We start from the raw sequence: 12,489 nt of genomic DNA, 5'->3' as shown, positions 1-12,489 counted from the left end.
TGTATTTCTCTAAAATTAAAATAATGAAGATGATAATATCTATGATTAACACCATCCACAATAAAAATGATTAATCAACCTCTCATAATTACAAAAAAATGAACTAAATGAAAAAATTATGATTGGTTGAATGCGGTTTGCACGGTTTGTACAAATTGAGTGGTTTGCATTTGATCGCTCCCCTATGTTTTTAAGTATATATATATATATGTATATTCGCATCCACATATATTATTATTATATACATAAGCATGAGTATTATAAATTTAAAGTCTGTTCAGATATTAACCAAGTTTATTGTGTTAACCATTTTCAACCAATGACAATCTATCTTATATACAGGTTCATATTCATCTTATATTTAATGACAAAGGTAAATATGTAATTTTCTTTTTATGTAACTCCCATATCATTAATTGGGAGTTACAAAATCAAAAAATCCCATGATTTTTGTTAATTTATTATTGATCTTGATTTTTTTTTATAATATCGATTTTTCTAACTATAATATTTTTAAATTTGTGATTGGTAGAGGAGATCCGGTAGTAAAATTTTCGGTATCGTTCAAGCTATTATGAATAAATCCATTGTTCATAATGAATGAACTATTATTCACAAGTGTTCATAATGAATGAACTATTATTCACAAGTGTTCATAATGAATGAACTATTGTTTACAAGTGTTCATATTGTGTTCATATGTACACTAGCTGCATATCTCAACATTGGCTCGCTCTTGAATGTGTTCATTAATGAATGAACTATTGTTAATAAATTGTTCATATTGTGTTCATATGTACACTAGTTGCATATCTCAACATTGACTCGCTTCTGAATGTGTCCATAATGAAGGAACTATTGTTCACAAGTGTTCATATTGTGTTTATATGTATAGTAGCTGCATATCTCAATATTGGCTCGCTCCCAAATATGTTTATAATGAAGGAACTATTGTTCACAAGCTGTCATATTGTGTTCATACATGTTTTATTTATTTATTTATTTCCATTCGTGTAACAACTATTCTTATTATGTTCATATTGTGTTCATAAATGCTATGCAGTCCAAGTTCATATATATGTCAATATTTGTTAGTAGAGGAGTGATCATATGAAAACCGCCCTCATTTGTGTAAACCGTGCAAACCACCTTCATCTGTCGATTTCATTGTTTAATCTTATGAAATTTTTTCATGAAATTGTTTAATCTTGTGAAATTGTTTCATATAATACTTTTTTTGATGAAGTTGTTTCTTATATGGTTGTGAAATTGTTTCATATAATACTTAATGAAACTGTTTCATGTATTTCTCTAACATTAATGAAACTGTTTCATGTATTTCTCTAACATTAATGAAACTGTTTCATGTATTTCTCTAACATTAATGAAACTGTTTCATGTATTTCTCTAAAATTAAAATAATGAAGATGATAATATCTATGATTAACACCATCCACAATAAAAATGATTAATCAACCTCTCATAATTACAAAAAAAATGAACAAAATGAAAAATTATGATTGGTTGAATGCGGTTTGCACGGTTTGTACAAATTGAGTGGTTTGCATTTGATCGCTCCCCTTTGTTAGTATTTGACACAATTGTTCATATATATATATATATATATATATATATATGTATATATATATATGTGTATGTGTGTGTGTGTGTCTGTTCATATGGTTCTTACATTAACAAAAATCATGAGATTTTTTTTTTATTTTGTAACTCCCAATTAATGATATGGGAGTTACATAAAAAGAAAATTACGTAAATACCCTTTCCACTTAGTTCACATATGTTTATGAAATTTGTAAATTTAAAAAATTAAAATTTTAATATGATGAATCACAACCGTTTATTTTAAAAATCAATGGTCAAGATTGATTAACAAAGTTAACACAATAAACTTGGTTAACATTTAAACCAGCTCCTTGCGAGATTGGTGAGATCCATTTTAAATTATAAAAAATTACTTAAAAAAAATCTAATATAAATTAAAAACTTCTCTTTGACTCTCCTCCCACCTAATCTTTCTCTCATATCTCCCATATTCTTTCTCCCCTATCCTCCCATTATAACATACTAGAACTTGCTAATTTACGAGATATGTAAGATACAATTTAAATTAAAAAAATTTAATTAAAAAAATCTAAAATTTATAAAAATCTAATATAAATTAAAAAATTCTCTTTCTCTCTCCTTTCACCTATTTTTTCTCTCTTATATCTCATGTCTTCCCTCTTCCCTGTCATCACTCCATAACATACACATAGACACATACTAGAAATGAATGGTGAAACATTGTGAAAACTTTCTTAGAAATACTATTATATTTTGTAAACACACTATAAATTTACATAGATTTGGTATAACCGCAAAACATATTGTGAACACAAATTAAAAAAATAAAGTTAAATCTAAACATACCACTTATAAACATAATATGAACCTTGTGAACACCCTACTAAAAAATTTATTAAGTTTGTTTACATTGTGTACACGATGTGTATGTTAATACATTGATAGAAGAGAGAAAGATGAGAGAGAGAGAGAGATAAGTCCGGAAATTCCCTAAAAATGAATTATTATTTTTATTAAATAAATAACGATAATCATCTATTTAACCATCTCATGGATCTTACATATTTTTAAGTTCTCAAATGATTAAACTTAAATATATATAATTATGGAATTAATTAATTTTATTAATTAATGAGATGATTGCCGTTTTAGTATAGTCTTATGGAACACTACCATGAACCAAGTTTTGTACAACACAATGTAAGCACAAGCGCACCACACATTATGCATAGCGTGTGCACTCTGGAAAATGGTCGTGGGATGGCAATGTGCACACTGTCATTGCTCAAATGGATGTGGTTTGAATGGTGAGTAGAAGAATCTGAGTATGAGGTCGAAATCAGACGTCGGTGTTCTTTCATGGTGATTTCGAGATCTGGATTTAATGCACAAACAAGGTTGAGGGGGTAGATGGAGATGGAATGTGTAGTAGTCGGATGTGTGGTGACGGGAGAATGGTTGACAAATATGTGGAGTGTTTGCCAGATCTGTACATGTGCTCACTAGTAGTATAGTGTTTGCTAGAAAACATACGCGGGAGATTGATGTTCGCCAAAAAAACAGGGGCATAGAGAGGTTAGTGTTTGCCGGAAAGCATGGTCGAGGGGTTGGTGTTCACCGGAAAAGATAGGAGGATCATCTATATAAACAATGTTGGTTCCATAAAAACAAAAAATAAATAAAAAATAAAGGCAAAATTAGATATAAGTAGCAGAAGCAAAACCAATGTACAGCTACATCCCGATTGTCTATATCATCCTTACCACGATGTTAACAATCTATTGAATTTGAAACAGCAATGCAATCTTCTATATATTTTGGTAATACATGAATGAATGTTGAGAGATCGGAGTTACCGCTTACCTCTTCCTACCGCCACGTTCTCTCAAAGACAAAGAAAGCATTTCGCCTCCACCAACATTATAATATGCAAGAGATAAGTTGTCCTTGAGAAACCCAGCCTTCCCACTCAGTTTCTGTTTGTTTGCAGGCAGCTGAATCTCTCCAGCAATCTTCTCCTTTAAACTGCCAACCGTCTCAGACAACGACTGAACACTGATCTCCAATACTTGCCCTTTCAGATTTCCTTCATCAACATTTGGCACCGATACACTAATACGAACGGGTCCCTGTAATAAGCCACCCAACATAACTTTCAATTAATAAAACCAACTACTTATAATAGCAATCTACTAGCAAAAGAAAGAATACACAAATCTTAAAAACATGAGCTTTACAAAGCATACCGGATGTTGAGCCATGAACTGCTCCTCGGGGATAAGCAAAGAATCATCTAGTCTTTGCTTCTTTGGCTCAGGTTCTTCAGGAAGCGGAGGAGGAGCTTCCTCTGGTGGTGGTGGTGGTGGCGGCATTCCTTGAGGCATAGGTGGTGGAGGAACCATCGGCATGCCATGCTGGGGCATGGAAAGGGGAGCAAAAGGACGGGGTGCAAGCGGCGTGAACTGAGATCCTGGTGGTGGCGGCACCGGAATACTAGGTGGGTTGACGGACATAGACTGCTGCATTGGCGGTGGTGGTGGCCGATTCATCATGTAAGCTTGTTGTCCATAATTTATTTGCATCGGGGGTGGTGGCGGACGTAGTGGTGTAACCATTGATGGCGGCCTAGACGGAGGTGGCAGACCACCACTGGTTACAGTCGAGTATTGGGCGGCATTAGGCGGCACACGAGGAAGATTCAAGGCAAGCCCAGGTGGTGGAGGAAGTGGCCGAACTGATGGAACACCAGGTCTAGGAGGAGGAGCTGCAGGACCAGGAAGATTCCTTCCATCATTTACACCGTCAATTTGATCCTCTGCATTCTGGGACATAGCTTGAGTTGCAGTGCGGCCAATACTACCAGTGTGTCCATCCCAAATAACCTGTTTTGGCTGCTCATCGTTCTTCTTTTCGATTTCCGCCTTAACTGCATTCGAAACCTCTTCCTCTGTGGTCCCAAATATATCAGGACGGGTCCGTGCAAGGCCAACAATATTTCTGGAGATTTCGTCATCCTGGGCAAGCGTAGTCTCCCTAATCTTTGCAAACATTCTCTCCTTTTGTTCTTTGTACTTGGGATCAATAAGAGAAATACGCATATGCTCAGACATCTCGTTGACCGGAATAAGTTCACCCGTGATTGGCGAAACAACATATTTAGTCGGGTTTCTCTCTGCCGGAAGCCTATCCTCAGGCCTCTTCCAGTTCTTCACAATCCTCATTGGAGGTTCGTTTTCCTCCGGAATCACCCTCACATCCTTTGTATCATCACTGTTTTCATCAAGACTTGCCGCCCGCATACCTTCTTGAACAAGTTGTACCTCTTCTTCATCCATTTCCATTTCCACTTCTTTCCCAGGTTCAACAATCTCTTCCTCCTCCACAGCTGACATCTTGCTCCTCCTAATAACCTCCTCTAGAGTCATTGGAGGAGGTAAATCCTCATCTTCATCATCTGCAAAATCTATGGTCTCAACAACAACGAAATCATGCCAATCAATCATAGACATGAGTAGTCTTTCCTGTTCTATCTCATCCTCGGCTTTTTGCCTTGCCTGCTCCTGGGAACGCTCCCACTCGAGTCTGTGCAAACACCGTTCAAGTACAGTGGTCATATCAGTAACGCTTTTTTTCAGCTTATCTGTCAACCCTTTAGGTGGCATCAAGACTTTAGAGTAGGCATCCGCGAGTGATGTGAAGAACATAAACATACTGTGGGTGGGCTTCAAAAAGTGAAATTGAGGATTGTTATTCTCTCTACTAGTTAATCCAGTTAAAAAGGACTTGCCATTCCGTGCCACAAACTGTGCGGTAAGTTTAATAATGTCCAACTCCTCCCCTGTAATACCCTCTGGAAGCCGAATTGTGAACTGCTCAGCCTCTGGGGGATCCAGAACTTTCCGAATGGGTCTAAACTTTGCTGAGGGATCAGTCTTCTCAGTTGCATTATTGCCATCTGCAGGAGCAGCAGAAGGGGTTGACTCAGGAGCAGGTGCATCAGATTGCTGAGGTAAAAGAGATGGGGTTTGATTCTGAGTACGGAACTCAGACAGTCGATGCTGGTAATAGGCATGATAGGGATCTGAAGCATTCAAAAAATTGAACTTGGGATTTCCGGCATTGCTAACAATGATCCTTTTCTCAAACTCGGGTCCATTCTTTGCCACAAAACTTGCAGTTTTGTCCACTATCGTCCTGATGTCAGGGGGAGGGTGTATGATACCAATTGTTCTGGTGTGTGTGGCAATTGAAGCCGGGGTGGAATTTGACTTATTCTGATCATTCTCAGCCTCCTGCATATGCTCATCCTTGGGGTCATTCTGTACTTGAGATTGAGGCAGAGGACCCAGATCCCCATCGGTGGGTGGTGCTGGGAGGGGCAATATTGGCAATGATCCCAACATTTCTCTCTCAGGAGTCACTCCTCACAATCTAGTTTCAAAAATAGTCTACCATATTCTAGAACTTACCCTGCAAGGAAAAAATACAGTACATAGCTGACAACGCTTCCAGCATACATCATATGGATATATTTACAGAAGAAACAAGCAGGTTGGTATAAAAAGTTTAAAGAACAGTATTGAAAATGTAACAAGAACATAGTCTAGACATCATAACGTTCTTTTATTTGGTATAAATAGATTAAAGATGAAACACATAGCAGGCTTGTCAAGAAACCACAGTATATTTTGCTGCCTGAAGTCTACAACAAAATGTAACCTATACAATTAGATTAGAGATTTTTTTTCCTAAATCAACAGCAAAAGGGTCAAATTATCAGCACTACCAAGAGAAATCACCCAAGTTTCACAGAAAATATACAAATAGCCCTAATATATGAGTAAACCCAGAAATCAGCAGAAATTCAAAGATATAATAAAAGGAAAACCTACCTCTTTTCGTCGCCTTGCAGATCGAGATGAGAGATGGTGATCGTTGCAAAAATTACCACCGTTGGTTGCCGTGCAGATCCAGAGCAGAAGAAATCGAGAGAAACCGTATTTGGAGAGCGGCGATAATTTTTCAGGAATGAAATTTTAATTAAATGAGTAAACTACAATCTTGGTCCCTACGGTTTGTTAGTTATAACGGTTTACATCCACTTAATTTTGAAAAGAGACGATGGTCATCGTAATTTGTAAAAAACGTTCATATTTGATCCTTTCTCCGAACGACGGTTAAAAACCAGAGGGTATTTTAGTATTTTGTCATTTTCCTCACATTTAAAAAAATATTAATTAATCAATATAATAGATATTATACTAAATTATTGTCAATAATAACTAGTAAGTTTTCTCGTTGTTAAATTATTTCTTCTTATTGTTCCAGTCTCTTGTCGAACAAACAGATTTTGATTGTTTTCTTTATTTTATTTCCTTTTTGATCTAAGAGATTGGGCATATAGAGAAGTTTTGTTCTAACTTCTTATTTGTATACTTCGTATTATTGTATAAAACCATGTATTTGCTATAACTAAGTTAATTAATTAATTTATTTTTGTAGCACCAATGACATCACATCTCGACGCATTATGTGGAGCAATCATGACAGAGAAGATAGAGAATCAAGAGGAAAATAATACCGAGAGTGAAATTGGAGTTGGTGAAAGTGGAAGTCGAGTTACTTATTAATTAAAGGTTTCCAATATATTTTGAACAATGTATTTATTGTTGTTATGTTTTATTCAAACTTTGTACAATTTATTTATATTTGTGGTTGTGGTTGTGTTTTATTCATAAAATTAAATAGTTTAATTTTTTTTATTTTATTTAAAATTTAAAATTAAATCAGTTAACCCAAGTTCGACCCATTTATTTAATCAGATTGAGAAAGTCATAAACATGTCAACCAATTTAGATAATATGTAAGGTTGGGTTAAAATATCTCAACCCATTTATTTAAATAATTTGGATTGGGATTTTCAACTTGTTTGATAAATGGGTTAAACTCGAACCAAACCTAATTTGACCCATTACCACCCTTGGTATAAAAAGGTCTTACCATCCTCTTATTTTTGTTTAAACCTAAGAAAGGAATCGATGGATGAAATAAAGGATGGAGGAGGAATATGTTATGTATGATTTTAGAAGAAACTTTTCTTCTTTGAAAAACAAAATGTAAATTCAATTTTTTACAGAAAACAAAGACATTTATTTGATAAATGTATATAAATTTAACTTATAGAGTTTTGTTGACTATTCTTGTAATTGTTGTATCTGTAGAAAGAAGTTTTTCAAAGTTGAAACTGTTGAAATCCTATTTACACTCCACAATGATACAAGATAAACTTAACATACTTGTCTTGATCACAATCTTTTTGGATAACGTTGATTATGAAGAACTCATTGAAGATCTTGTTTCGATATTGTATCTGCCGGTAATATAATCCGTTAGAAATTTAATTTAATTTTTTAAATAATTATTTTTATTTTTTAAAATTCGCTGGAAATTTATTTTAAATTTTAAATCAGCCGGAATTTTTTTTAAATAATTTTCCAGTAAATATTTAAAATCTATAAATATTAAAAAAAAACTAAAATTAAATGCCGCTAAATATCATACATTAAACTAAAAAAATAAAGAATGTCCAATACAATTATCCCGACCAATTTAAAGTAGCACACAATTGTTAAAACTAAATTGTTCCAAACACACGGATATTCAACACGGTGGTGACGGGAAATGTTAAGATTGACTGAGTTGTCTAACCAAAACAGCCATATCTTCGAGTTGTTTATTCAGTCTCTCATCTAACCCCTGTCAACGCTCCTTCTCCTTCGCCTGCTGTCTCTCCACCTCCGCCTGCCGTCACTGCTCCTCTGCCCATCGAAGCTCCTCCTCCATCCTAAAACGCTGATATTCTTCCTTTAAATCTCTAAATTCGGTTCTTAAGGCTTCAATTTCTTATAAAATAAAGAAAACGTTATAATATTTAATATGTATTATAAACTAAATCGATAAACATCATCAAAGAAAAAGAGGCACACACCCGACTCTCTAAAGACGATGGACCACCCTGTGTGTAGTTCCTAGTGAAGACTCAATTGGGATCATGGTTGTACGCAAACCCAAATAGACGATCTTTCTTTCTTCCCCCAACCTCCCACAACTTTGTATCAACTCCCAAATAATATACATTAAAGCCCAATAGATCAATTAAGTCCAATACGATCAAATAAAGCCCAATATATTCATTAAATCCCAATAAAACTGATAAAGCTCAACTAACATCCATTAACGTCTAATACGACTAATTAAAGCCTAATAGATCAATTAAAGTCCAATACGATCAAATAAAGCCTAATATATCCATTAAATCTCAATAGAACTATTAAAGCCTAATACGATTAAATAAAACCCAATAGATACATTAAAGCCCAATAGATTCTTCAAAAATTCAATATAAAGCGTATAACGTGTTTGTGAGAAGACATGTATTGTATATGAGGATGTGCTGTGTATTGGGATTAACTAAGACCTGTTAAACCCAAATAAGACTTTTTTAATAATCTTTAAAGTCCAATAATAACAATGACCTTGGATAATATGTTTGTATATAAGTATGTATTGCATACATGTAAGTTGTGTGCTGGACTCGATAAAAGAATTATTATCCACGAATATTTGCAATATTTTTCATATATAAAAAACCAAAAGTATGAAAAATGAATATATATATATATAGTCCGCCGAAAATAATCCGTCGAAAATCCGCTGGAAACCAATATTTTTTTAACTCTTGAATAATTTATTATTTTAATACCGGTGGCTGCCGGTAATCCGTTAGAAATTTAAAAATAATAAATTTTAATTTTTAATTATTTTCCGATGCAATAACAGCGGACGTTAATATTGAAAAATTAATCAAAAATCCACCAGAAATCCGCTGATAACTTATTGTAATTAGAGTTAATAATTTCATAAAATTTAATTTGTAAAATCCGCCGAAAATAGTGTCGAAATATATTTACGGCGAAGGTCAACGAAAGTTGACTTTTTAGTTGTCTGCCGGAAATACGCCGATAATTTTCCGACGGACTTTTCCGCCAGAAATACCTAGTTTTCTAGTAGCGAACGTGTTATGACACGTTACAAACACGTTATGATGCATTATTTTATAAGGTGTGATGTTTTTTAATATATGACTTGAGAGATAAATGTTAATTATGTACCCGAAGTAAGACTTAAATACAAAAAGAAAAAATAAACTTTAAAGCTAAAACCCTAACTTAGTAAATACTTATTCCCGTTCCCATAAATGAAGAGTCGAATGCAAATTCTTTGAAATTTAAAGAAAGTAGTGAGTTAAAATTCAAGAGATTTAATCTCGATCTTGCAATTTTGATATCATTTTTATAAGTTCTATATATTTGGTATCAATTGTTCTTCTTTCTTTTTTAGTTTTGTCACTCTATATGAATTTAATTTGTTCTATATATTATTCAAAACACTAATTAACACACACACACACACACACAAAAGTGTTTGTGTATATGCCGCCTTAAAGCACGTCTTGAAAAACATCGTGACCTCGACTCAAGGTTTGACCTTACCATTACGCCATGCATCAGATTATTTAGAACCTTATTCTTAAGTACAATCATCTCACTCTACTAGATCCTTATGGCTGAAAATTATAAACCTCATTGTTTTATAACTTTTTCATTTACTTAAGTAAAGTTGCTTCATTTTTTTACCAACTAAGTTATTATAAAAAAAAATACATTAACAAAGGATAAAGTTTTTACCATCTAATCATTATTTACTGAAAATTAGTAACTCTTACTACAATTTATAGAAGTTTATATTTCATTATGAGCTGTTTAAACATTTTGAATATGATAAATTATATGAAAAAATAATGTATTTTAATTGTATTTTTATTTTAGGTAACGTACTTTTAAAACTTTTATTTTAATTTAGTACCTAAAATGTAAAATTTTAAATATTTAAATACACGGGTTACCATGTTGATGTGACGAGTGATGAGATAAAATTGGGTTGAATAACAAGTAATACTGAGTTGGATACCATATACTCACCACATCAGCATATATAGTAACCGGTTAATTATACTTCAACTGGTACCCAAGTACTTAAACATTTAAAATTTTACATCTTAAATACCAAAATTGAAGTTGTGAAAGTACGTCAGCAAAAATAAGAATCAAATAAAAGTACATTATATTTTTATACGATTTATTCTTTTGAATAACAAATCGATATTTCTATGTAAATAAAATATTAGAAAAGATAGAAGTATATTTAATTGGTAAAGAGAAGAGAAGATCAAGATGAAATTGAAACAACCCATATATTCCTAAATGTTTGTTTTTTACTTGGAGTAGGAGGAACATGTTCATGGGATGAGGATTGTGGTCGGTTTTTGATTCTTAATGATTCAGCTAAATACCAAGTACAGTACCTACTTGCACGACTCCACCATATTAAATATTATTCACTTTCATGCTGTAACATATGAAACAAAGAATAATTATATATATTACTTGTTACTTATTGATTTGTGCCTTTATATTTTACAAATTGTTTGACGAAGGTCTTTTCATACATATATACATATATATATATATATATATATATATATATATATATATATATATCGTTTAACATTTTATTAAGAAAAATAGAGAGAGACAAACCCATAACATCAATCAATAATTTATGTCGATGATAATTAATATTAAAGATTTATAAATTAAGGGAGATATTTGCAACAAGGTATGTACTAGGTCATGGTTGCTTGGTATGTGATCGATTGTAATGGAGTTACTGGTTGTTAATGAAATGTATTGGACTTTAAGGGGGTTTAGTGGCTCTTAATGAACAACATTGGTCTTTTTATAGGCATAATATGACTCTTACAGAACTTGATTAGGTTTATAACGGGTTTTGATGGGTCATAGGACTCGATGAATCTTAATGAACTATAATAGATTTCATGGACTTCAATGATTCTTAATGAACTTAATTGGGCTTTGATAGGTCGTATTGGACTTAATAGTTGTTAATGAATTGTATTGGGACTACATAAATTTCAGTGGCTATTAATAATTTGTATTCAACCTTGATTGGTTGTCATGTATGATAAAGAACTGTATTGAACCTTGATGGGTTGTAACACACTAACTACTCTTAAATGAACTTTATTGGACCTTATTGGGCTTTAGTGACTCTTAATGAATTGTATGCGACCTTTTATGAGCTTAAGTGACTCTTAATGAACTATATATTTCCTCAGATTAGCTACAAATTTTATCAATATTTGTTTTGGTTTCTAAATGCAGTATATAACTAAGTCTGTAGTAAAGCTGTAGAAATCTGTATATATTTGTCTCGGATTAGCTATTGATTTTATCAAGATTTGTTTTGATTTTTCAAAATGTAGAATATAACTAAGTTAGCAGCAAAGCCGTGTCAAATCTAGATATATTGTCTCAGATTAGCTACAGATTTTATCATGATTTATTTTGATTTTTTATTATCGAATATAATTAGATCTGCAGCTAAGCCATGACAAATCTAAATATATTTGTCTCGTATTAGCTACAGATTTTATCAAGATTTGTTTTAATTTTCTAAATCGAATATGATTAGATCTGTAGCAAAGTCGTGAAAAATCTAAAATATTTGTCTCGAATTAACTATGAATTTTACCAATATTTGTTTTTATTTTTTTAATATCGAATATAATTAGGTCTGTAGCAAAGCCGTGACAAATTCAAATATATTTGTCTCGGATTAACTAGAGATTTTATCAACATTTGTTTTGATTTTGTTAATATTGAACATATTTAGATTTGTAGCAAAGTTGTGACAAATGTAATTTTTAATTATTTAGCGATGGACAAACAACGAATCTTTAAACTCATCTTTTTATTTATTTAA

At 32.7% G+C, this 12,489-nt stretch overlaps 1 protein-coding gene across 1 annotated transcript; it reads right to left on the bottom strand.

Annotated features, from left to right (window-relative positions):
- Positions 1 to 3,266: 3,266 nt before the first annotated feature.
- LOC112527210 (probable splicing factor 3A subunit 1) lies at positions 3,267 to 6,571 on the bottom strand. The gene is made up of 3 exons (XM_025137685.1): positions 6,477 to 6,571; positions 3,831 to 6,054; positions 3,267 to 3,713 (listed from the first exon to the last, which is right to left on the bottom strand). The coding sequence occupies exons 2-3, from the start codon at positions 5,985 to 5,987 to the stop codon at positions 3,444 to 3,446; spliced, it is 2,427 nt and encodes an 808-aa protein (XP_024993453.1). The 5' UTR covers positions 5,988 to 6,054; positions 6,477 to 6,571; the 3' UTR covers positions 3,267 to 3,443.
- Positions 6,572 to 12,489: the final 5,918 nt, after the last annotated feature.

The sequence above is a fragment of the Cynara cardunculus genome, assembly GCF_001531365.2.
Source record: "Cynara cardunculus var. scolymus isolate 2C chromosome LG 15, CcrdV1, whole genome shotgun sequence".
In the NCBI taxonomy this organism is placed as follows: domain Eukaryota; kingdom Viridiplantae; phylum Streptophyta; class Magnoliopsida; order Asterales; family Asteraceae; genus Cynara; species Cynara cardunculus.
Note: the sequence above shows the minus strand (reverse complement) of the source record. Positions and strands in the feature narration are given on the sequence as shown.

Coding starts and splice junctions, on each gene's coding strand:
- LOC112527210 (XM_025137685.1), bottom strand. CDS start 5,987: ATGTTGGGATCATTGCCAATATTGCCCCTCCCAGCACCACCCACCGAT. Junction 3,714..3,830: donor AGTTCATGGCTCAACATCCG/GTATGCTTTGTA, acceptor GGCTTATTACAG/GGACCCGTTCGTATTAGTGT.